At 38.7% G+C, this 26,671-nt stretch overlaps 1 protein-coding gene across 2 annotated transcripts in view; it reads left to right on the top strand.

Annotated features, from left to right (window-relative positions):
- PPP1R21 (protein phosphatase 1 regulatory subunit 21) overlaps positions 1-21,263 on the top strand; it is a 32,099-nt gene extending 10,836 nt beyond the window's left edge. For both annotated transcript variants that reach the window (XM_059840837.1, XM_059840836.1), the window contains 15 exons: positions 363-415; positions 2,408-2,557; positions 5,593-5,694; positions 5,771-5,859; positions 6,760-6,896; positions 7,553-7,645; positions 8,952-9,079; positions 9,442-9,594; positions 10,342-10,434; positions 11,539-11,772; positions 13,131-13,166; positions 14,876-14,992; positions 15,897-15,995; positions 18,023-18,151; positions 19,928-21,263. In XM_059840837.1, the coding sequence (XP_059696820.1) occupies positions 363-415; positions 2,408-2,557; positions 5,593-5,694; positions 5,771-5,859; positions 6,760-6,896; positions 7,553-7,645; positions 8,952-9,079; positions 9,442-9,594; positions 10,342-10,434; positions 11,539-11,772; positions 13,131-13,166; positions 14,876-14,992; positions 15,897-15,995; positions 18,023-18,151; positions 19,928-19,957 (1,643 nt within the window). In that variant the 3' untranslated portion in view covers positions 19,958-21,263. The remainder of the gene's footprint in view (positions 1-362; positions 416-2,407; positions 2,558-5,592; positions 5,695-5,770; positions 5,860-6,759; positions 6,897-7,552; positions 7,646-8,951; positions 9,080-9,441; positions 9,595-10,341; positions 10,435-11,538; positions 11,773-13,130; positions 13,167-14,875; positions 14,993-15,896; positions 15,996-18,022; positions 18,152-19,927) is intronic.
- The last annotated feature ends 5,408 nt before the right edge of the window (positions 21,264-26,671 follow it).

Here is a 26,671-nt window from a genome sequence, read left to right as displayed (position 1 = left end):
TTCTTTAAGTGTGTTTTCTTTTGAAAGATTTTTTTCACTCTTGTTTATGATGAATATTGTTCTTTGGGCAAGAGGAGTCTGCTTTTATTTTTCAAATTCAGGGTCTTCAGATGATTAAATTTGACTTACAGTCTGAGGCAAGTATTGAACTGCTTTCCTTTCCACTTAATCACAGAAACCCTAAAGTGAGGATATTTAGGCCTGCTTTACTGGAGTCAGTTGTTTGTGTCTCTTTAGTTAATATTGCTTACATAACCTGTAATATCCCTGCAATGAATTTTCTTTTATTAATCAGTATTTACCAAAAAATATCTCTCCCCCACAATTTAACAAGTGCTTATAACTCAATTTTTGTCCTGTAGGATCTGCTCGATACAATGCTCTGAATGTACCATTGCACAACAGAAGGAATCAGGTAAGTTCTTGTTGTACTTTCATGTGACTCTGCACGACTTTCTACACAGATGCTGGAGTAAAACCAGTCATTTTAGTACCTCAAATGGCAGGAGATAGAATATTATGACAACAGTAAGACAGGCTGAGAGCATTTCTGCCCACAGAGCCTCTGCACTTTTCAAGAGCTTGTGTATATTGCTTTTACATCCAGGAGTCTTATTAAAGTTATATAAAATATTCTTTTATTGTGTCAACCTTCAGTAAGCTAGAAGGTGGAACATTTCATTTTTAAAGCTGATTAAAACTACAGTAGTTCAGAGGTCTTTTTTTGGAAAAAGGTAGGTTTGGTATCCTGAATTCCTTTTCCCTCAAACTGAGCTTCTTTCAGTCACATCACTTGAGCTTTAGGGAATGTATGCATTTGTAAACTGCACACTGGTGTGTGCACTAAAATGCTGTATTAGGTAACATTACTTGTCACCAGTCACAGCCCTTTCAAGGAATAAACCATGTCACTTTGAGATCTCTGCATGGTTCATTTACATTCTGTGGATACTTCTTGCCAAAGCACCTCTTTCTTGCAGCAGAATAACTCTTATATATTGAAATGGTTTTAGAAAACAGTTTCTATTCACTGCTGTAATTTAATGAGATTCCTTGTGAGTGTTGTTTATTCAGTATTCAAAAATGAGCATTGGCTTTTTGTGAGTGGCTGAATATTTTAAGGGTTTTTACAATAGCAAATCAGAAACCTTTATGCAGTCAAAATTTTCCTGTGTTGTTACCACTGAGGATGGACTCTACAGCACTGTGGGGTTTTTCTGTTTCCTTGTGTGTCTCAAGTCTTCAAGTTAGTGCATTCAGATGCTACAGCAGGAAGATTTAAAATAGTTGCTTTCTCCATTCTTCAGAAGAGCCTATAAAGAGACCTTTTTCCCAGTAATGTCTGCTGTAAGAACAGGTGACTTGCTGTTCAGTTTTGTGTTGGAAATAACCTTAAATTTCAGGTTGTTGCTGCTGAGTTCCAAGAAAAATCTGAATAATTGCATGGAAACTCTCTCCTTTTGTTGTTTTCTGCCAGCACTATGTCAGGCAGCCTCATGCTTCAAGATCTGCAGTCTTAAATACTCCAGGGCAGATTTTTATGACTGGCTTTGCCAGTGGAGGCAAAATGTTGTTGTATTTGCATAGGCTGTGGTGTAAAAGACAGGAAAACAGCAATATGTGTGTGTGTTTCCCTTCCTTGCATAGCTAATTAACATACACAAGCTGAGTATAATCACTGCTTTAATTACTTGCCACCATCCCAGATCCATAATCAAGACTGACCTGATTTAACAGTCCACTGAAGCATTAAGAGTACATCTCTGAAGGATAAGTTATTCTTGGCTGAAATGTCACTATAACATTATTTTCTTCTCATAAATCCCAACAGAGAATACTTTTCTTTTCTCTTGAATTTATGTTCCATTCTAGATTAATTTCTTTGATACCTTCCTGCTGTACTAAACCCACAGAACAGCCTTACTCATGAGCAGCATCTCAGCTCTGCCCAGGAGAATAAGAATTGAGTGTTCTTGGTTAGAGAAGCAGACACCTTTAATTCTGGGAGCAAACATCATTGTTTTTTACTAATTAAATTGAGGTTTCCTTGCAACCTGGTGTTGAGCTGTTGTCAGCAATTAGTCTGTTGTTCTTTGGAAATTTCAGACATGGTTTCTGTAATTGTGCTGACCTCTCAGTGTTTTTGTGGCTTGCAAGTTTGAAAAATGCAGCAGAGGCAAACCATCACCAGTTGTGTGAAATAAAAAGATACTTTGTTGTCAGAGAACAATGTGCCCTTCTGTAGTTTATGAATAAAAATTGTTAAAAATAATTGCTGTTATGTATTTTAGGCTGAAATAACAGGAAAGAAATTGCTGATAATGATTTTTTGTATCCAAACAGGGTTTTTTTCTCATATTTAAATAGATCCATGTCAAACACAATCATTTTATAACTGTCTTTACAGCTGAAGCTGCGAGACCTTGCTGGCCAGGCCCTGGCTTTTGTCCAAGAACTTGTAACAGCTCTCCTGAACTTCCACACATACACTGAGCAGAAGGTACAGATCTTCCCCATTGATTCTGCAACAGACACAATATCACCCTTGAATCAGAAGGTAAAGTTTGCACACTTGAGCTACAAATATATTCTGTTAGTTAGACTTTAGTGAGTGATTGATCTTAGTCAGGGAAAATTGCACCACCTTTACTGGAATGTTGTGTGTTCCTGAGAGCCAGCCCCTCCTGCATGAGGCATCTTTTCTGCTCCATGAATTCTCTGAATGTGGATGAGGTGTAGCTGCAGAGAACAGAGAATCCTTTTCCCCTGTGCCTCTGCTAGAAGAGAAATATGATAATCAAATCAAAGCTTTGCTTTTTTAATTGCTAAATTGAAGTGCATCTGTTGAAAGTTCAGCTGACTTGTTTTAAAATAATAATGCACAAATATTGCACTGCTGAGTAGAGCTTGTTTTAGTTAATGCACTGGGGCACAGGAGATGTTGAGACAGAATCTGGTCTTGTGTTTAAAGTGGTTAGCTGTAATATTAAATAAAGAATAAAAGGTAGACTTATGTGAGGGAGAGAATCTGGACTCTGTTCCCTTGTCAAAAAACAACTTTGTAGTCTGATTTTGGGCTGCTTGTGTGAAGATGTTTCCTGTAAGTGTTCTGAAGCTTCCAGTTGGTAAAGCATGTTGAAATTAATATGAGAAATCTGACTCATCTCTTTTGACACAATTCCATGGAAAAATTTTCTGAGAGTGTCATCCAGAGCTGTTGAGCTGCATGTTTTGACTTTGTTTTCCTATGCTGTGAACTATAGAAAATAACTGTGCACAAAGATTTATGTGGGGATGCATACATTATGCTTTGGAACAAATTGCATTAAGATCACAGTTGACTTCATAGTTTAAGGGGATCTGTGAGTATTTAAGTTGCAGGGAGGATTTGTGATTCAGTCTCTTCATTTCAGTTTAGTATTTGCTAGAGCTCAGACTTAAGGTTCTGAGGTGAGTTGTGGTTTGCATTGATCAAGTGGCTGCAGTGCATGTGGTGTCAATGTTAACTATGACAAAACTTTCCTGTTCTTTGGAAAACCTCCTACAAGCTCTCTTCAGGTAACAAATATGTTTATGAAGGTGGTTATTCACCCACTAGAGAAATCCCTCTCTGTTTGCTTTCTCGGTTGTTTCAACTGATTTAGTCAAGAAGACCCTTCTGCAGAGATTCAGCATAGTTTGAGAACATTTTCTTGCTCCTGCCAGCAAATGCACTCAGAGTGGCCTGTCCTTCCTGTGAAAATGATGTGGTTTAGTCATCTTTAAGATTTTTTGGGGCAGGAGTGGTGTCTTTTTTCTTTATGTGACTGCATTCTCAGATACTACTGCAGTTTACACTAAAGCAATAAAATCAGATTTCCTAGACATCTCTTCTCACAGATTTTTTTTCCCTGACGTCCTAGTTAACACTTCTTTATTGTTTTTCAGCACAGCTGAAATAGGCAACTTAATCAGAACCATAATTTCATTTTCCTTTTCTTATAATTGAGTCTGATTCAGTAGTTCAGGCTTTGTTTTCATAATTATGTCTCTTGTAGTCTGCCCCATTGTGCATTCATGGCCTAATTCCCTCAATGCATGCTACTTCTCAGGGCTTTTGCTGTGACTTTCCAGTACTGAAGCATCTTTTATTGCTCACTGAAGCTGTAGTTGCTTCTGTATTTTTGATTAATTTATCTATTTGCTTGGCAAGTGTTCTCAGTGTGATTTTTTTTTTTTAATTTTACTTTTAGCTACTCCACCAAGTTGGTCAAAAATGTCCCCTTAATATGGTAGAGAAGATGAAACAAGTGTCAGGTAGTGGCTTAGCAGACTTGCACTGATTTATTTTTCCCCAACTCCAGGTCTTGTCTGGTGCTTCCAAGCTATTTTCCCCACCAAACACTCAAAGTAGATGTGGACAATTCCCTGCCAGGTTCAAGTATTCCTTTTCTCTTTAAGGGTTGGATTGCTGGGTTCTGCTGGGTCTACAGCATCATGCTGGATAATTTAAGTCCTCTCTCTCGCAACACAAGCCAGGAGCATTCTGCATGTGTTATTTCTTCCTCCTTAGATTTAGGAATTTTCCCTAATTCCACCCAGGTTTGTGCATGCATGGATCAGAGCTTAGCATCTCACTCTTCTTGTTAACACTGTTACCACACTGTAATAATACAGGGAACAATTAAAATCTCTTGTACTCTCTGCCTGGGATCTTTAGCTGCTCTTGTGGTGTAAATAATCAAGGTGAAGGTATCTTTCTGTGGGGTAAAATAAAAGCCAGGATTGCTTTTGACCACCTGTATTAATTTGTTGAAGAAGCTTTTTGTGATACTGAGGTACCAAAATGGAAAGTTGATGGTGTTGTTACATTTGATTGTGTGTAAGAGTACACCTTATTTCTCAGCTCTGCTTTTTTGAAGGCAAAATTAACTGTAGGATTTAATTAAGCAATTTTTAGCAAAGTCAGGCAGGTCCATGGGGCCAAAGTCATAGTTTTAGAAATAAGAATTCTCCTGTGGTCAGTTGGAGCTCCATTCTTTGCATTAGCATAGGCATGCTTTGACTCATGTTGACAGCTGGGCTGGACACAGATGAAAAGACAAAAAAGCCACATCTCTTGCTCTCAGCTTGACTTGGGTTTAGTTCTTCAGTTCTTTGCACAGTACAGCTTTGCAAATGTTTGTGCTGATGGACAAGGCTGGGAGGCAAGCTCCTTTTGGGAAGAAGGTGGGATAGTTTATTCTGTGGCTAAATGGTGTATGGATCTAGCCTTAATTGGATGGAGTTGAGGAAGGAATGCAGGAATGTTTAAAACTAAAAGGCAAGGGTTTGGTGTGCTGTGCATGGCAGTTGAAATGAGACTGGATGCCCTGGCAAAGCCCTAGGTGTGGTTTTGCCTGGACTTCCAGTGCTTCTCACTTTCCTTCAAGGTGTGTTTTTGACTGTAGAAGAGGTTGCTGTACATCATTGGACTGTTGTGTCTCATTAGTAACATCTTGGGCATCGTTAAGGGGGAGAGGGTCTTGGCCAAAACGTCCCTTTCAGTTGTTACCTTGGCAGAGTTGACAGGAGCTGACTGCAAGCACCATTTCAAAACCTCTGTGTCCTCAGTTCTCACAGTATCTCCATGAAAACGCTTCCTATGTTCGCCCTCTGGAGGAAGGAATGCTGCACTTGTTTGAGAGCATCACCGAGGATACTGTGACAGTCCTGGTAAGATTTTCTCCTTTTAGTTCCCACAAAGATTTTTACAGAGCAAAAACACTTACCTGTTGTTTTTTCCTTTCAGGAAACAACTGTGAAATTGAAGGCCTTCTCAGAACATTTAGCTTCCTACTTAGGCTTTTTAAGAAAGATTCTTCCTTATCAGTTAAAAAGGTACCTTTCATTTGAAAGATCAAATTTAAAGGCACTGTGTCAGGCATGCAGCACCATCAGCACCTACTACTCAAATATTTAGTCAAACCTTAAAATACTCTGGCCTCTGCTGTCATAAAAGGCTGAACTCTTTTTTGTTTTCTTTTGTTTTTGCTTGGTTGGTTTTTTTTTTTTGCATGTTGTTTTCTAAACCTTGAGATTAGGCACAGTTTTTTTGAGGCATTAGGATTAAAACCATGTATTTTAAAGCTCCTCTACACACACCCTCCCTCACAGATGAGACTTTAAAAATAATGAAGCTTTTATTAAAGTTTCTTAATGTTATTTAATAGCATTGATACTATTCAGGTGTGATACACTGTAACTGTTAATGCCTTGAGCTTCTCTGAGTGTTATTCATCAATCAGTAAATGTAACAATGTAGTAAAACTTGGCTAGGTCTACATCCCTTTTGCTGGGAAAATCTTTGTTCCTGAGTTGATTGAAGGGAGATGAATTATAGGTACAAAGAACTGCTTTAAGAGAGGGCTTGGACTAAGGAAGGAAAAAAACTTGATTTATGCCTCCTTTTTATACCTGTTCTCGTGCTCCTTAGGAAGCAAAAGAGAATTTATGTAGTAGAGGCAAAAGTCTTCAAACTTAAATTGCTGCAATCAGTTCTTTGCTGTGAGAGTAAGTCATTCCTGGCTTGTGACAGAAACACCTGGGAGTGGCCATGCACACAGTAATTTTCATGTATTGCTCAGTTCCTCTGCTGTGTTGGCCTTTCTAAAATCAATTCCTGGTCTGCTGTTGCTTTGGTTTGGGGAGGTAGAGAACACCTATGTGCTCTAAAACTCATGAGCTTGTTATTTTTAAAACAATTGCTTGCTTTTAAAAAAATAATTCATATATTCCTAGTTTGGAAGAAGAGTGTGAGTCTTCTCTTTGCACAGCTGCTTTAAAAGCTAGAAATATGGAGCTGCACAGAGACATGGAAAGGCTGACTGCAGTCTTTGAGAAGCTCCACACTTATGTCAGTCTTCTGGCCTTACCAAGTAAGTGTCAGTCCTGGCTTGGTTGGTTACCCTGTGACTGGTTTTCTGTGGGTTTTTGTAGTATGATTGACAGTGTGCCTTTTGTCACCTCTTAGTTATGAAATGGTTAATAAACTATCTTTTCTTACTAATCATCACTTCCAGCCCCTTGTTTTCGTAAGGCTATTACAACTGTCATGTTAATAAATATAAAATAAAATTAATAAAATGAGGTAAAGCCTTTTTGTGTGTGTGTGTGGGGAAACTGTCTCCAAATACATCCTGTAAATAGCAGTAAGAAAATGGTTATTTTATAGCTTGAGGTTATTTCAGTCTTCATTCTTTAGAAAGGCCCAGATTGTCTTTCCTACAGATGTGAGCATGTCTTTCTGTATGTGTGGTTTTTGAGACCAACACAATTGATATTTATGAAATCTAATAAAGACTAGGGGACTTGAAAGGGACTAAAACTAGGGACTTCACCTGCCTGCTCTGCCAGAATTGGATATATGTATATTTGATATTGAAGGGGAAATTTAAGTAAATTAATCTATTGTGACTCATATTCCGTGCTAATGGTTCTAGGAGGTGGAAACTGAATTATTTTCAAAGCTAACTTTTTTCATTCATGTTCAAATCTTAGTTTTGTGGTTTTCCTTCTTATGTGTTACTCTTAGGTACAAGACCAGAAGGACTCCTTAGGACAAATTACAACTTTGTGTTTACAAACATTGCTGCAAGTCTTCATGGATTCCATGACATTTTAAAAGGTGAGAGTTGGGAATGTTGTCTTGTTTCGGCTGAGTTGGGAATGTTGTCTTGTTTCAGCTTTGCTGCTTTCTTGTTTAGCACAGCACACATGCACTCTATAACAGTGCTGAATGTATTGTATGTGATAAATCCCGTTTGTTTTACCTTTACAAGCTAAGAAACTAAACCTTCTGACCACTTGTTTTAGACATTCATGCATGGTTTTCATTCCTCCATTCTCTTACCTCTGTTCCTCAGAGCTGCTGGATTATTTAATTGTGGCTCTCCAGATTTTCCTGAGCAGCATCACTTTGCTTTCTGAGCTTCATTGCTCTCCTGAAACTAGCACACAGAATGCAATGCTGTGAAATGTACATATTTTCCCCTGCTTATGTAGCATTGACCTAGAACCTGCCTTCAAAGTGGAATTTTTCCTTTCTATTTTTAGGGTGATGACAATTTTTAACATGAATAAATAGCCAGAGGTTACAAAGAAGTCTGAGTTTGAAACTTGGCTTCTTCTGGAAAATGGTTTACCTTGCTCTTATCAGAACAACATGTATATGTTATGTTTTTAGTGAAGGGGTATTTGGTTAAAACTCAGAATTTTGAATCTGTTTCTGGGGAGAAAATAATCCATAGAGATGAACTGAATTTTTACTATTCAGCTGTTTAAACATTAAGCTTTCATAATTTTAAGCAAAATTGGGTTTTTTTCCTAATAGCATGAGAAGTTTGGCCCCATTTTGCAGAGTCCTTGTTTTAAAGAAAAAAAGAAGATATTGAAGATTGTACCTCACACCAAATGAGACCCTAAACCATGAGTTTTGTAGCATAGATAAGTTTAAAATACTTTCTACCTCTCAATCTGGTCACTATAATGTAAAGTCAATCCAATTTATACTTTAAAGGAAATACAGAAAATAGAAGTAGAATTCATTAGCTATCAACAGAAATGTTCTTTTTAATATCTCACACTCCCATACTCCAGAATATTTAATTTCTCTCTTCTTTCTCAATCCCAACTGATTTTGAACTTCTTAAGATTACTTCAGATTACAATTTGTGGTGGTGATGAGCTGGGATTTCTCTATTCTGTAGCAATAGTACTCTGTTTTAAAATAGGTGCACATATTCACTTGTCAGATAATTACTTCTTTTTTTAAATTAGGCCACATTGAGAATGTTCTTACATGATAAATACTTGATTCTTTTTAAATTTTGGTGTTGGTGAAATTAATATATTTATGCTTAGATGTTTTTGTGAGTGACTTTCAAAAAGTTTTTTATTCTTAATTTGGCATAAATGTGCTTTTCAATTTCCAGATATTTCCAAGCACTATAGTCAGAAAGCTGCTTTAGAACAGGAAGTTCCAACTGCCACACAGAAACTCATAACTACAAATGACTGCATTTTATCCTCTGTTGCTGCTTTAACAAATGGAGCGGGCAAGGTAATGGATAGTTTTGTTTCAAACAATGCTTTAACTTGTGCAGATTTTTAAGGAACAAAAATAAACTTAGCTGAATGATTTAGAAAATCTCTGTGTGCCTCTGCTATTAGTAATCTGTAGTGTCATATTGATTCTTGAGTTATTTTCAGGCTATGAGTTAAAAACAACTGAGTGATAAAAGTAGATCCTATGAAGAGGATGCTTCGTGTAAGGAAGGTCTCAGTTACATGGAAGAGCCTGCAGCTTGTTTCAAAGTCTTGTTAAGGCGTCCAGCTTCACTAAATACTTGTCTTTTCAAAGACTAACTGCTCCAATGACTCCTTCTGGTTAATTCAAAGAGCCACTTCTCTTGATGTGTCTAGATGGCCTCCTTCTTCAGCAACAACTTGGATCACTTCAGCACCTCGTTGAGCTACGGCCCTAAGGGAGGGGCAGAGTTCATCAGCCCTCTCTCAGCTGAGTGCATGCTGCAGTACAAGAAGAAGGCAGCTGCTTATGTGAAGTCCTTGAAGAAGGTTTGTTCAGGGACAGAGGGAACACAACTCTCTTGATGGTTATGCCAAGGAGAACACAAACTAAGGGTTTGCAGGGTTTGGGATGGAAAAGATTGAGTGCCGGGTTTTGGCTGAAGAAGTGGAACCCTCAGTGCAATAATGCTACTGAAACCTTTAGAGAGTGTAGTTGCCCTCACACCTGAGGGTATGTGCCACTTTGCCATTACCCATTTCCACTAATTATTTCTGTGCCAAGACTCCGAGGAGAAGAGGGTGGCTGCTTGTGTAAATTTCCTCCTGTATTCACCAGGAATATGGAGTGAATGAAAACATATTCTTACACTTGCATTCACTGGAAGACACAGGGGGGGGAAAAAAAAAGGAGGTACCCTGGAGAAAATGGGCTGAACCAAAGGATTGAATGCAGTCAGATCTCCCTGTTGCCTCCATTAAAATGAACAATTAAGTGATGTGCTTAGCAGTTGTTACTAAATCACTTTACTGCAGTGCTTGTAAAGAGTACCTTAAGATGCCTTAGATCATTAATTAACATTCAGAGTTTTCTGAGCACTTTTTAATCAACTGTACCTTTGGGGCAGTATTTCTTGAGAGCTCAAACCATGTTTTCCTACTACCCGTTAAGCACTTGGAACATGGGGTTTTTTCCCTTTACTAAAGTAAGGAAAGTAATAAGAAAATAGAAGCAGAACACATGTTCTGATCTAGTGTGTAACATGTTTTGAGAGGGGTTTTTTGATTCTTCTGCAGCCTTGTGCAGATTCAGTGCCTTATGAAGAGGCTTTAGCCAATCGCAGAGTTCTCCTGAGTTCTACAGAAAGCAGGGAAGGTCTTGCACAACAGGTATTGTACTAACATGTAAGGCAGTGTATTTTGTAAAGGTAAACTTGTATCAAAATCTCCAATTTATGTCTGGGGTCATTTGTAGGTGTATATGAATATGGTGAACTTTAAAATTAGACTGTAGATGTCTTGTAGAGTTTTGAAAGTAAAAACCTTGCCAGGCTGGGTTATCTGCAGAATGTACATGTAGGTAGATGTAGGAGCCAGGATTATGCCATTGATACCTTCATTTGGAAATACAAGAAGTCAGGTAATCTTTAATAATTAAAATAAATGCAAAATAAAGACAGGAATAAGGCATGCTGAAGTATTAATTTTTAATGTTGTGTACTGATTTGAGTCCTCTTTTACACTATGCAGAAATCATTTGCACAGGTTAAGAGCACTGATTATTTTTTCAGTTAGAGTAATAGATTAGAGTTTCTATCTTCCAGTATGCATATATATATTAATTTTTTTCTGGAAGGTGAAGCAGGATGGGTAACATGGTATTTAAAAGCCCTATACAGTTCGTCCATTGCTTCATGTGAATAACTAATTAATACTCACACTTTATTAGCTTGTATACTCAGCCTGTGCTTGACTCATTGTTATTGAACTGTTACAGAAACAAATACTTTGAATTTTTTTTGTAGTTACCAATATTCTAAGTGTATTAGTAGGAGTGAAATTAATTTCAGCAGAAATGTGCAGTGATTAGATGTGTTCTTTTCCATAGTTGTTTTCTTACCTGGACAAAGTGGGTGGTTCTGTCTGTGTGAGGTGGGACAGCTGGGAGGAGACAGTTTGTCTTTCTAGCATAGAAAAAGGCAGTGATAGTTCCGTCTTTCAAGTTTTTATAAAATTCTTCCCTGCTTTGGTTTTTCACCTAGTACAATGTTGCCAGTTTTATGAGCTGTGCGTGTTTCAAACTAAATTTTGTGGCCATTTTTGACAAAGAACCACAGCTAAGCACACAGCTCAGAACAGTGGTTGTTTACCTGCTGCACTTTGTTAGCTCACTTATGTAATGGTTTAAAATAATACTGTCCTCAAACGTTTCCTGTGTGGGGGTTTTTTCCTCCTGGGTTCAATAACCTGGACTGTAAACTTTCCCTCCTAAAGGTCCAGCAGAGTTTGGAGAAAATTGCAAAACTTGAACAAGAAAAAGAGCACTGGATGTTGGAGGCTCAGCTGGCTAAAATTAAGCTAGAGAAAGAAAACCAAAAACTTAAGAACTCTCTTAGTGGACATTTAACTGAAACTATCCAGGAGCATTCAGTTCTGCCAAATATAGCAGAACAAAAGAAGGAAACCACAGAAAAGAGTCTGAGGGAACCTATTAAGAGCACCAGTCTGGTAAGTGACCTTTTCCTTCAATAGAGAAAAATCCACTTTCTTTAGTAGCAGTGCTATTTGATCAGTGGAACACTAAAAATGAAAGTCTTTTGACTGTATTGAAAAGCATTCACTCTTGGGGTCCTTGTATTTGCAAAGCTGCTTGCAAATTCTTTCTGCAGAGTTGGACACTTTTTGGATTTTGAGACTTTGTTTGCTGTCTTTAGTATTGTGAAGATATTTTTGTAGTTCTGTCCATGTGTAACTGAGGGGGAAATGATAGGTGCTTAACCTCCTGATTTGCTTGTAGTTACACACCACTTGCAAAGTTTCCTATCTCGGGTTGGGCCTGTGTTTCCAATACTTTTATTTATCTCTAGGAATGTTAAAGCACATGGAAGTAGGTAGGTAATGTTTGTCGATGGGTCTGAAGACTTACTGGGGTCAATTTGGGTTCAGCAATTGCTTTTGGATGTAGCATGCATTCTTTCCTTGCTCTTCTTGTGCTGGTAAATGGCTTTTTCCTGTTTACTAACATATTTTAAATGAATTGGCCTTTCCCCTGAATTCCACCTCTGAAGTGGCATAGTGGTATTAACAGGAATGTCATCTGTAAGAAATAATAAATCCACTCAGCCTTCAATAGAATTTTTTTTTTTTGGTCCTCCCTGCTTTCCTGCTCCAAGATAAAAGTAACCAATGGATTGTTTTGAAAGCCCCAGTTCTGAGTACACTGGCATCTTAAGTTTTTGATCCTCTATTTGATTCCTTAGGAGTTTGATGAGAATGTTACTCATGGGTCAACATATTGTATGAATGTTTCCCATAAATGCAAATCTCTAGTGCTGTTGAGGTCAGGGGGGGAAAAGCCCCTTAGATTCTCTGGGAAGATATCCTTTCATGAAACCAGGTGTTGGCTTACACTGCTCCTGTAGAGTTTTGTCAGTGCTTACTAGTCAGAGGGGAAAGGAAGGAATTTGGAAGGTATTCAGGAAATCCAGGTTGACTTTCCTTCCTCTGAAACATGACAACTAATGTTTCAGTCTGCTAACGTGGCTCTGAATTAGTTTCATATGATCAAGCAGTTGCATAACCATAGGAGCCCAGCTGCATCTTGTTGCTTTTATTGCCTTTTCCCTGTGTTCCTCCTAAGACAAGAGATATATTTTTGAGAGTTGGTGTCAGGTTTAATTCTGTTCAAGGCCCTCATGCAACCATTCTTGTTTATGTTACAGGTGGAAGTACTTAAATTTCATTTCAGTTTGAATGGTTGCAAGATTGTTTAAGTTCAAAGTCCTTCTATGACTGAAACCAAAATGTAGCTATGGTATCTATTTCTTTTCAGTTTCTCATTAAGTGTATTTTCTTCCTTGTTCTAGATTGGAATGTTGACTGTAACTACTGATAATGAAAAGGTAATCTGTTTTAAACATTAGTAAAGTCCATCTGTTAAATACTTCAATTCTGATTCTGCTAAACTTGTTCCGCTGGTCTAATTACCAAGAATACTCCTTAATAATGGCAATGGTCAAATTTCTGAAATCCATGTGTTCTTTAATTTTCTTCTTCTGTTAGTGGACTGTTATTTGGCCCTTGTAAGCCTTTTGGAGCAGTGTGAACTGGAGTCAGGGTCTGCTCTCTGTAATTTGAGGAAGGCACTGGTCATTATGGGAATCTGTAAAATCAGAGGGTTGCAAAAGGCAGGCCTGAGAGACAGCAGAACTGTGATTAGAGCTAAGCAGTAGCCATAAGATTTGTCAGCAGAAAAATGGTGTAAAAAGTAGAAAAGCAAGGACAAGTAGAACAATGGTCTGTGTATTAACGCTTGTCTAGAATAACTCCCAAAGCTGCAGAAAAGTTTATCTAGTGAGATATTAGGAAGTTTGAAGCTTAATAATGGAGCTCTGTGCATTGTGTTTGAAGGCTTACAAGCAGGTACTGTGTTCAAAATAAGCAAACATTGTTTTAACCAAAGGTGCATGTGCTTATAGCAGTTGGATAGAACCACTGTCAATGTGCTTTTGCTTTGTGTGATTGGTCAAAAAAGTTATAAAGTAAGTTGTAACATTAAGTTCTTGGTCTGCTGCCTGGGATGTGAGCTGATGGCATCTTCCCATTGTCAGAACCATGTCATGAGGCTGATGCTGGAAAATAAAACAGCTCAAGGCACGTTCCACAGCAGTCCTGTCCTGTTTGTGATTTTTACAGAGCCCCTGGCCAGAGATAGTCTGGCTGTGCCTCAGGAGCCCAAACTGTATCCCAAGCCTCCATTCTTAACCCTGGAGGAAGGGCTCAAGCTGCATAAAAAACCCAGGCTGCAGTGCCTGGGCTACAAAGCAGAGATCACACTGAAACAAACCTTGAGCCAGCCCTCAGAATAAATGTTAGCTCTTCATTTAGCCCTGCTATAATGTAACACTTGCTCCAGCAGGTGTAAGAGTAAGGGTCACTGCTTTCCCTTTTCTGATGTCACAGGGAAGTGATGTGTAGTTTAGTTCACTCCTCCTTTTGAGAGTGTGATTAAAAAGGGGTAGAGGGCTAGATAATAACTCATGTGAGTCCTTAAAGGCTTCTGCACAGTGCTGAACTTGAAGGTAATGACAAATCACGTGAAAGCTGACTCCAGTGGGTTAGTCTGTAAACTACTGATTTGTTGGGTTTTTTAATTTTTTATTTTCTTTTTTAACTTCAAATGTCTAAAGAAATTTCTGAACGTGCAACATTAGTAATGTTTATGACTTTTGTATGCTTCTGAAATACAGTTATGTGAAGGAATTCTTCCTTGTTGGGAAGAGACAGTAAGATTTCATGTACGTGAAAGCTGTTCACTTCTGGATTTTTATCTTCATCAGATACTTGATATATTAAAGCAAGTTCAATTCTTACCTTTTCAGTCAGCTCTTTGTCCCATAAGGAAATCTGACATTGAGTCCCCATCAGAGTGACAAATTGCAGTGTGGCCTGCTGTAATTCATCTGTTGTATTTGGGGAATTTGATACTTTTTGATGGAGCTGCCAGGGCTCAGAAGGAAAGAAGAAGAAACTCTCTTTGGAGGCAATGTTGTGATTCGGTTATTCAGTCTACTAAACATAAATGTTGTCTGCTTAAACTTTTCTTTGCCAGGCTCCAGATGTTGAGTCTCGTGAAGACCTGATCAAAACTCACTACATGGCCAGGATAGCAGAGCTGACCTCTCACCTGCAGCTTGCTGACAGCAAATCAGTGCACTTCCATGCTGAGGTGAGCATGCAGGCAAGGACAGTAAATCTCTTTTTGAGCTTCCCACAGGCAAGTGCTATGAGAGTGAATTTCAATATATGGAGCATAATGTTTTATAAAAATCTGTTCCTGGAACATTTTTGATTGTGGTCTGGCATGCATAAAAACAGATACTGTAAAAGAGCTTTTTATGTTTAATAAATCCTTTGGTAGCCTTGTTTTGGCTGTATTAAGAAGTAAAATGTGTGTCATGTATAGGTTTGTTCACATAAGCTGAAGCAGCTGGCTTTAGTTACCAAGGAAGTTTTGACTTAATTTTATAGTGATGCTGATGTCATTCAAAAATATTTGAGTGTATTATGAAGTGATGGAAACAGCTCTCCTGAGAAAATTGGCTCTTAGGCATAAGTTATACTGCAAGAATGAACAAGATGATTCATTGTATCTATGGTTTCCTTTTCATTTCAAGTCATGAGGGAACTTTTCTTGAAAGTAGCGGCTGTTTTGATTTGTGTAATAAATGATGCGGAATACACTAAAGCTCCAGGTTAACAGAGCAAATCCTCTTACATATTTTTTTTTAATGGAAGATGACATACTATGGAGGAACCATCTTTTCTGTGATATTTTGAGCCTTGTATGAAGTGAGTTGTTTGTATGGCTTTTTACTTAAGAGAAGTTTTGTAGCAGTTGCCTGAAAAATACGATATTTAGAGGATTGGCAATATGGCAGCTCTGTAAAATGAAACATTTCATGTTAACTATTCCATTGCCTCTGCATTTCAAAATGTGCACAAGCTCTGAGTTTCTTGAAATCCAAGTATCACAGATGGAAAAGTCCAAAGCAAGCACTTAAGGATGCCAGCAGGCAATACTGAGGAAGTGACTTTTGTCCCTTGTACCCTCCCTGTCCTGTTCCTGGTAGTGTCGAGCACTTGCCAAAAGACTTTCTCTGGCAGAGAAGTCCAAGGAATCGCTCACGGAGGAGTTGAAGCTCGCCAGTCAAAACATCACCAGATTACAGGCAAGTAAATTGTTCTGTAATGGAATAGATGCATTTTGTAATCATGTGTAAGGGGGAGTTGGAACAGAAAAATGACAACCATCTAGCCTGGCCATGCCATTACTAGGTCCTGTGTTGTGGAATATAAAAGCTCCAGTGGTATGTGGAGAAGAGCCTTGAATAATACACTTTAAATCCCAGGGAGAAAGTTGAAGTAGAGCATGCTTCCAAGAGAAGGTTATATTGGCCAAACCTGTGTGTTTTAGGCCGTTTGATGTCAAGGATTTTCATGAAAATGAGAGAGTTGTAATGCCAAAAGGGGTGGCAGTTTGATTGCAGATGAAATAAGGAGTTGTTAATCCTTTCTTGCACCTGGGTCTGAAAGTTTTAAAAAATGCCAGGTTGATTTGTTTTTTTTTAATACAGATACCTTAATATTAAGCAGAGATAGTTTTGGGGTAATCTTTAAGAAACTGTTGTTAACAAAAATCAACTCTTATGCCGTACTGTTAATGTCCTGTCCCTTTGTCCTTCTCCTCCACACAGCTGAGAAAGAAGCCAGTAGTACAAAAAAGTATAAATAAATACACAATTCATAAATTCCTTAGTGTTTTCTTTACACTTAGTTCGTATCATTATTGCTCATCTGTCTGTGATGGTGGGTATCAAAATTGCTCCATACAGGCTGTGAATATAAAGTTAGAAGCTTTGAGCTGTTGTACCATGAACAATCCTATTTAAACACTTTTTTGATTTGCTCCTTTAAGAAATTCCACAATAGATGTTGAACTCGGCATGAGAGCTTAATTTCCAACTGCATTTTAAACTTCCTAGGAAAAGATAGCAGGCACACACCATTTGTATGTTTAGTAGTCTACGTAGTACTGACTAATAGACTAGTTGAGGTTGGAAGGGTCCTCTGAAGGTGATTTGTCCCCTCCTTTGGTCAGAGCAGAGAGTTCAGATCAAGCTGTGGAACTGGGTATTTCCTATACAGCCATCCTGGTCTTCTGCCACAGTCACTCCGTGTCTTAGGCATTGGATTGTTCCTTGTTCTGTCCTTGATCATTCAGCTTTCCTGGGCCCCTGTAACTTCCAGGGCAATTTTACCTGGTACCTTTCCAAGCAGACCTTGAAAGAAGCCAGAATCTACTCCTATTGAGTTTAGGGTTGCTGTAATTCTACTATTCATCTTGCTTCCCTCAGGATCCTGAATGCCACTAACTCATGGTAGCTGCAAGCCAAGGCTGCCATTGGCTTTCACATCCCTGACCAGCTTTTCCTTATTTGTGAGTAACAGGTCCAGCAGGGAGCATCACTTGGTCCCACTGATCACTGGTATCAAGAAGTTCTATGCAGCACTCAAGACAACTCCTCAGTTGCTTGTGTTCCACCTTGCTGCCCTTCCAGGACATGTCAGAGTAGTTAAAATCCCTAATGAGGGTCTGTGGTGGGAGATTTTTACCTGCTTGCAGCAGATGCCTTTCATATCACCCTGTTGTTCTCCTACTGATGAGATTTATTAGTCTTCAAGCCACTTCTTCACACAGAGCATGATTTCTTCCCTTCTGTCCTTCCTAAAGTGTGTTTATCCCTTCATTGCTGTGTTCTAGCCACACACACTATCCCCTCATGTCTCTGTAATCCCAGAGAGATCATAGCTCTCTCTAGCTGCATGTGGAGTGATGGTTCCTTCAGCTTTGGATGCCTTGTGTGTTCTTGTGCCGGCCATGCTTTAACCTCATAAACAGTACTTGTTTCCTGGCTGGAAGCACTGGTGGAAAACTTAGCTGTTACCCTTTTATGTAAGCCATAAAAGGTGGGGGAAAAAATCTAAAGGAAACACAAAAATAAAGGGAACAAACCATGCATGGGACTTCAGGTAAAAGTAGCTGCTGACTTCCTTTCATAAAACAGGGTTTTTTTTAGCTGAATTGCACACACTCAGCATCAAAAATGGAGCTGCCTAAGTGGAAGTGGAAGTGTGCTGCTTTGCCAGGTATCACTAATACTGAGCCAGGGCCTCTGGTTGTTTAATTTTCCCTTAGGATGAATTGATGACGACAAAGAGAAGCTACGAGGACCAGTTAAGCATGATGAGTGACCACCTGTGCAGCATGAATGAAACCTTGACTAAGCAAAGGGAAGAGATTGATACACTAAAGATGACCAGTAAGGTGAGCTGGCAGTGCTGGCACAGGGCCCTGGCTGCAGCTGGGGCTGGGAGGGTTACATTTGGTGTTCCTGCAGCGCTGCCCTTGGACAAACCAGCTCACAAGCTGCAATTCTTACTCTGAGCCAGTTGGAAAGAAAACTCCAACCTTGTTCCTTCGTGTTTCAGTGAAGAAAAAAATTCTTGCTAAACATACATGTGGGAAAGAACAAGCTCTTCACGTCACTGCTTCACACTAGGTTCTCAGAGTGTACCTTCTGATGGCAGATCACACCGTTTTTTTGTTTAAATATGGTGGAAATGGAGCTATTTGTAAACCCAGCTGTTGAGGCTGAGTGGTTATCATGAAATGTCCCTTCTGCACTCCTTTTGGTTGCAGCATACTCTGTCCTTGGCAGCTGGTCTCTGTTTTGTTTCCATATTCTAGAGGAATGAAAGTTGCCACTTGTATTCTTCTGTGAGCTTGAAATGCACACTTAAATTCTTTACCAGGCAAGGAGTCTACCCTTGTCAGAAACAGATTTTTTTACTTACCTAATGATGAAAAATACAGAAGTCTGCTTTTTTTGAGCAGCCAGTGATGAAACCATGGTATATCCTATTCTGATGCTTCTAAAAAGGAACAGATGTTGTGAAGGCCTTTGTTCTTCACTTGTCTGACTGTGAAACAAATAAATTATCATTATTCTCCTTATTTCTGGGATGCATGGAAGCAGGTGTCACTGAAGGATTAAAAAAGAAAAATAATAAATAAATTTGTGTTCTGATTAAAGATCCCATGATGGTGATTTTTATTTTTTAGAATAAACTCTTCCCCCTGCTTTTCTTCAGATTTCTGAGTGTTTTAACTTGGCATTGTATTCTTTAAAATTACTTTGTGGTGTTTAAGCCGTTGTGTTTCCAGAGGGAAGCTCTTGGCTGCATAGTGATCGTGGCACTTCATGTTTTTATAAAATGTTTTCTGGAATGTCTCACTTGCCATACTTGTAAGACTTGAATTGGTACTCTGTCTGTAAGGACCTCAGAACCTCACAACAGAAGCCACACAGGTTTTCAGATGTTACCAAATGTAGAAGGGGATTCGGTTGGAATCCAAGTGATGCAGTTAAAGCCCTTATCACTTGGAGAGAGTTGTTGGTTAGATTCAAAACAAATGTTATCTTCAGGAAATAGGAAGACTGAGAATTGCCAGCAAGTAACTATTGCACAAAACTTTATTTTAAGCTCACATTTCCTTTGTGGAATTACTGAAGGTCAAGTGTGAGTTGGCTGGCTGTGGAGCAAACTCTGTTGTGAACTAGGAATAATCTGTACAACCTGAATTGAAATAAAATTCATTTTGGGAAAAAACCCAGTATGGTGGGGGATTGGTTTTTAATTTGATAGAATTATTCTATAAGAAGTTATTTGGAGTAGTACATGAAGGTGGACTATGATTTCACTTGCCTTAACTGCCCTTACAATATTAGTGGTATTAATACAATTGAATGTCTTGGGATGTCCCTCAAATGTCTTTTGCAGGTTTCAGTTGTAGTAAGGCACTGTTGTGCTTATTTGAGATATCTGGTACTTGCCTTTCTTGGGCTTATAGAAATAGAGGAATTTTCAGAGCATATGGTTACAATCTGTCAAACTTAGAAGTCTGTGGAGTGTTTATTTTCAGTCTGACTGTAGCTTGTTTGCTGTAGGCATAAATTATTAGACGTCAGATTTTGTACGTTGCCTGTCTAGATTTCCTTGCCTGAATGATAATGTTCTCTTTGCTTGTTTCTTGTTGCAGGGAAATTCTAAAAAGAACAAAAATCGATAGTTTACAGCTGAGTCTTTGGAAGCTGCTGCTGCACAGGATGCAGATAGTGACCATTCATTATCCAGTTCCTGTTTGTTCCAGGAAGCTGAGGCTGGTTTTGGGTCTAGTAAAAACTGAATTGGGGCTGTAAATGGCTTGAAAATGTTTAGAACTTGTAAGAGATAAAACAGAACTTAATGTTGGCTCTAAACCAGGAGATACACACAATGTGGATAATTTATATAGTAATTACCTTCAGTTTTTACTGTGCACTTTTTAAAACCAGGTTTTGATTTCATGTAACAACTTCAGATTTTGTATATTTTCAAATATGTTTCTGCATTAACAAATTTGGATTGGTGCAGTAGGTGTCTGTTTTTGAGTTCTACATTTAATGGTCAGCACATGTACATTCCATTACTTGTTAATAACAGTTTAAAAATGAGTTTGGAGACTTTTTTTGGCCATGCAAGCTGTGCAGTTACTGTAAATGTATTACTCCTGTTCTCAGCCCTCTAGAATTAATTGGAATTGTGGCTTGAAATTATTTTTACAAATTCACCAAGTAAATGGGATCATTGTTAGACTACAACAGTGGAAACCTTTCCTGCTTGTATTTGGCACTTTGGAGTTGGAGGTGAAGAGCACAAATGGCTGAATTGGGCTACTTCAGTGAAATTGCTTTAAGGCATTTCTGTAACATTTTGTTTACACATGTATGTATATATATATATTGTTTGAAATAGCTGTTTAAGGCTAGAGGAAACTGTGATTGTCATTTGCCCCAAAAGAGTGAAAGAATGTGTGTAGAATAGATCAGCTTACTGTGCTCTCTTGCAGTAAAGAAGAATATGAAATATGTAGAAGATTTAAGCACTGAACTTGCAAAAGGTCTTCATGGAATTGAGTTGTGATGGATTCACTGGGGGGTGCACATGGCTTTTCCTGTGTTTTCAGAAGTTTGTGAACTTTGGGCCTCTCCTAAGTTGTTTTTTTTTTTTTTTATTTTTTCCCCAGTGAAGTTAAATATCGCAAGTTTTCACAGCATTGATTTGTTGTTGGGGATGGGGTTTGTTGGTTTTGGGTTGGATTTTTGTTTGGTTGGTTTTTTGGCTGTGGTTTTTTTTTTGTTTTTTTTGTAGGGTTTTTTTTGTTTGTTTTGTTTTGTATTAAATCAGATGCTGTGCTGCTCCACATTTTTTACACCATTCTTCTGTTCCATAATTTCCATTATGGCACTTATTTGTCCCACGGGGGTTTACTCTGATATCAGATGTGCTGAAATGTATTATCAGTATGTAATAATAAAATCAACCACATGAAAACAGCTGGACTTTTTCCTTCCTTCTGGCTGTGCCCAGGCTGCAGAGTGTGGCATTGTGGTGGGGGGTTCCAGCTGCTGCTGGTGGGATACTGACACCAGTCTAGGTGCTTTCCGTGCTCCTCTTTGTTCTGATAGTTTTTCCTTTCAGAAATGCAAAGTACAAGTGGTTGTAAAGGGGAGAGGAGATGGGGACAGCCTGCAGGGTTTCTTATTGATGTTGAATTAAGAACTATGGGCTGGTGCTAATGAGGGTGAGGAAATGTTGGCTTTCTCTCCAGCCATTTTATGGAAGCAGATACAGCTTCAACTGTTTCATTTAGGGTTGACAAGCTAATTGCTTTCTTCCAGTTCTTTTGAAGCTGCCTTTTCTGAGAACTTCTATCTTGTACTGAAGGTACTAATCCAGCTATTTTAATTCTCTGAATCAAATGACTGAACTGACACTACTTTTACTGATATTATTTTTCATAGGTTGCTGCCTTTAGAAAAAGATTTTGCTTAGGCCATTTTTTTACATGTCTGAATAAAAATAGTGTGTTTAGAATTTGCATTGAAAAATCAAATGCCTGTTCAGTGTATACCCCAATATCCAAGGTGGAATTCATGTACAGTGTACAGGCATTTAGGTACAATTCCAATGTACATCAGTTTGTCAGCATTTTTTCTTTGCAGTGTTGTTTGGGAATGTATTTGGGTGTCCCCCTCACCAAGCAATAACCATGCTAAAGAAGAGACAATTCTGATCACTTAAGCTGCCTTCAGTTTTTCAAGGAAATGTTTTGAGTAAGTTCTAGACAACTGTAAACTGTCAATACCCAAAAGTAAAATCTGGCAAAAGAAACTCAAATCAGTGTTTTGGATACTGCTGTAGTAGTGTTGTAAGGGGCCACAGGATATTACATTGAACTCAGTGGCATTAGAAACTGCATCAAGTGGAAACACCAACTCCTTGTGCTTATCTGCTAACTAGGTGATGCTGAATCTTCCTCAATGTCTCAAATGCTGTTAAATGCCAAAATCCTACTGCACAAGGCTTTGCTGTTAAAAAGCTGAAGACTTGTTTCAACACTGCAGCCAAAAATTCATCTTTGAGGCGAAGTTTTCCAGAAAAATTATTTTGAACTACTTTGTTTGCAATGGTATATGCAGAGTATCATGGAATGTGCAAAATCTGGGCAAGGAAATTTTACTAATGGAATTAATCTTCAGAAATGTAGTGTGAATGCCTTTGAGGTGGTTAACTGGGGAAACCAGTGAGAAAGTGTTGTAAAGTGTAAGAACCTTCAGCACAACACAGTGTAAAACCAGGGGTAAAGAAAAGCCTGAAAGTCAGTTATCTTTTTTAAGGACAGTTCACTATAACACACAAGTTTTAAAGCATTGTTTGAGTGCCTAATTAATTTCTCCATAATGTTGAGTGCCTCATGAATAATCTCTCATTCTCAGGCTTAAGTGGCTAATTCAGAAAATCACTATATTAATGGTTTAAATTGGATTTTCTAAAAATCTTTGACCTTTGTTTTAAAGCTATACTAACATGTTTAGGACTTTCAAAATGTTTAGCTGCCCTAGATTTCTGATAGCACATCCCCTGCAACTATTCTGGGTGTTCAAAATAAATATTTGCTGCAATCAGGCATTAATTTAACTTCAAGATTGCCCTCTTAAGAACCACTGTTCATCAGTTTGAAACTGCCCAAGAAGCACCAAATCCATTGTCTATTTTAAAAGGCCTTAAGCTCCTGGAGGTCAGAGGTTTCCCTGCCTGAAAACTTAACTCCTAAACCAGGAATCTTGGGCTGGTGTCATAAGCTGTGCTAGGGTGCTGCATCTCTTTGCTGTTTGAACAATGATTATTTTGAATTGCCACATCTCTGATTTAAACAGCAATCAGCTGAAGTGTTGGTTCAAAGTTGGTGGTGCTTGCCATGTCTCTTGTTAACCCCCTAAGCTTCATTCTGAACCAGTTCAGCATTTCATGGCATGATGAAATGTGCCAGATCTTCTCGATGCATGTGAAATATCCAGGCTGGAACAGTTTGTTTTCCTACCTTTGGCCATTTAGATGGTTATTTTCCCTTTTCCCCAAGCCAGTTTCATTTCTAATTTGTATTTATAATCCTGCTGCTCCACCTGCCCTCCCTTCCCTTGCTGGCAGATGAGGTTTTGGTGTGAAGGACTTCGGCCCAGCATGTTTCCTAGGTGCTGACTTCACTGTTCAACAGTGCTTCCTATGCTCCAAAAACCAGATTTGCTCCGACCTGCAAGGCATCACTTGCAAACTGGAAAGGAAATAACCTTTGTGTCCACATACTGCCTATCAGGACAAGAGAAGAGTTATTTATTGGCTTGGCTGAGCAGTGGCAAGGCTGTGGGGTTTTTTTAATAGTGTAAATCCTATGATATATTAAACTTTGGAGAACCATCTGGCCCTGTAAATTGGGCAAACCTGTTGTTTAATACAGTCTGTATGTAAGGTAATTTGAGAGCACTATCTTAGCAACAGTAGGGTCATAATAAAAACAAAGCTTAGTACAGTAAAAAATTGTAATTGCTGCCAGAGGTCTGATTACTTCCTCCCACGAAGGCTGGATGCTGCTCTAAGAATGCTTGTTGTGTCTTACTCTGCCTTTTCTGCCTCTGTCACTACCTGCAGTATTGCTTGGCTGTGAATTCAATCCACGTTGGTTTAGAGAGGGTATTTTTGCTCGAATTCCTGAATATTTCTTTTATTCACAGAGTTAAAAACTTCCTTTAAGTGCAGTTGTGCCTGCAGCGCTGCCAGCCTGGTTCCAGAGGGGGTCAGGAAGAGCTCTGGGGACCTCTGTAAGGCAGGGCTGGAGCTGTGAGCTGCAGCACATGGAAACTGGCCTGGGGCAGCTCTCATTGTCTGCTCTGCTCTGGTGCAGGCAGCTTCAGACACGTCAGTGCTCACTCAGAATCACCCAGCTCCTTACACAGGCAAATACTCGAATTGCTGCAATGCTGAGCTGCAAAAAAACCCCAAGTGTGTGATTCTCCTTGGGTTTAATTTGCAGGGCAAGACACCCCACTAACAGCCCTAAAAGAATTCTGGTTTTAAACCTCTTATATGGAAATTGCAGAGATAGCAATAGGAAGCACAATTCATCTGTTTTAGCACTGATTCACCCTGTGAGTCCAAAACTTTCTAAGCTGATGTGGTCTTAACTAATGAAGAAGCCTTTGAACCCCGGGCCTGGTGTCAAAGCTGTAGTTACAGTCTCCCCTAAACAGCACAGCTTTGTCCTGAGAAGAGTTAAACCCACAAAGCTTAAGAGTCCAGGTCATTTCCAGTTATTTTAGGCACTAGGGATTCTTTCATGAATTTTCTTGGCATCTAGTCAATGGTGGCATGTAGCTTGCTGCAGGCTCTGTGTCTGTCAAGTCCTTTGCTTCTGAAATGAGTGTGAGAATACCTAACCCTGCCACACACTCCCCTTTCTGCCCCTTCATCCTTGCCTGCTCTCCCTTAAAGCTTCAACTTTCTTTTCTCTTGGATTTAAAAGCCTTCCGTTTGGGCTTGGATAGTGAATGCAGAACACTGTGTCCAAGAAAGATTATTTTAATGGAGTTATGAGGTTGAAAAGGTCTCAACTGAGAATTCCAGTGCACTTTCATTAACTGCAGCTCTTGGCACAGGGAACAGCTGTAATCCTGGAACTGGTGCTGCTCCTCTTCCGTGCTTAGTGACATTCAAATTGTCTGTACCATGTGCAGGGTTGGACAGAAAATGTGAACCTGGAGAGGGGACAATCAACTTGACCAAAAGTTTCTTTTGAAATCTGGAAAGTCTGGTTTATTTTTAGTCCAAACAAGCAGGCAAGAACAAGTTTCTCTTAGGTTATTGTTCTAGCCCATGAGGTCAGGAACATTCAAAGGTAATTTCTCACAAAAAGGAATCAATATGCTAAATTTCTATAACCTATTTATATGTAATAAATGTACATCATTTAAACAGTGAATATACTAAACTTGAAAGTTTTTAATAGCAATTTTATTCAGTGAAAGATGGATTCCTTTAACCTGAGGAGAATTTGACTTTTCAAAACAAAATACATCTTTGTTAAAATGAACTTTTGCAGAAATTTCTTGCTAAAGTAAAAGCAAAGCAGCAGAGGAAAGAGTTAAAATAAGCCTAGAAACAAGTGGTTTTCTGTCTCTATTTACAAATATTTGGTTCTAGCCAGATATGAACTGACAGGTTTCACTTTTGATAAAATAGTCCTAGACAGTAAACATTTTATAAACAGGCAAAACACTTCAAGTCATGCTAAGATCAATTTAAATATTGTCAGCAATGTAAACTGAATTTGTTTGTGTTGTAAAATGTTGGATGAGTTTTATAACTGCCTCTAGCAATATATAATACTGTATCTTTATGTGAAATGCTCTTCAAATTGTATTTACAGTAGAAATAACTTTTAATAGTTGTAATTTGTTCTGCATATACTCTTCATCAAAGTCAAATTATTTTAAGGAACTTTAAATCTCTGTATCAGGGTTTTTTTTTTTTTCTCTGATGCTTGAGTTTATATTGCACTGAATTATTTTGGAGGAGAAAATGATAGCAGAATTTACTGGAGAAGAACAGTCTTGTCTTGAGAATGTATACACTTGCCTCAGCAAAGGAGAATCTGATCTATTTTTAGATATGCATGCTTTGATAAGGAGATATGAGACATTATTACCCTTCCCACTTGAAAACCATTAGGAAGAGCTAAAGTGGAAGCTAAACAGGAAAAAAGGCTTCATTGAATGTTGTGAGTCCATGAGAGTTTGAAGGACTCATTTTGGAGTATGTAGAAAATGTTAGCAATTATTTCCAGTTTTCTGGAATTCTGGCAAAACAGGAGGTATTGATCCACTGGTTCCCTCTGCTAAGAGGTTGAGTGTGTCCTGGGAGAAGGCAGAAGACTGAGTTGTTTATGAAAATACAATTTTTATGGAAATACAATTTTGACACCAGGCCTGGATTTCAAGGGCAGAAGACTTACAGAAGACAGAAATTCCTGAGGGAATTCCATCCCTGTAGAGGTTGGGACGAGGTTCTGGCACTTCCAGGGCTGCCCTGCTGGGATGAGGGAGGCAGGTGGAGCTGCCTAACCCTGTTCTGTTCTCTGAGCCTGGAGACCTCAGTCTGACAGTGCTCAGAAAAGGCTTTCAAGCAGAGAAGAATGTAACAATTCACTGGTTTGAAAGTCAATGCAATGCTAAATTAATGGTGAAAAAATTCCGTGCTAAATTTGGCACTGGATTTTTAAAGAAATTAAGAAAGCAAACGCAGAACTTTTTAAACCGCGAATGGCCAATGTTCATCCTAGTGCAATTTGTGTAGTGGTGTTAAGCTTACAGAAGAATTTATTTGTAGGGAAAATTGTACTGAACATTTC

Source organism: Haemorhous mexicanus, chromosome 3 (assembly GCF_027477595.1).
Source record: "Haemorhous mexicanus isolate bHaeMex1 chromosome 3, bHaeMex1.pri, whole genome shotgun sequence".
Classification (NCBI taxonomy): Eukaryota; Metazoa; Chordata; class Aves; order Passeriformes; family Fringillidae; genus Haemorhous; species Haemorhous mexicanus.
The sequence above is the reverse complement of the archived record's forward strand: the minus strand, read 5'-3'. Positions and strand labels throughout refer to the sequence as shown.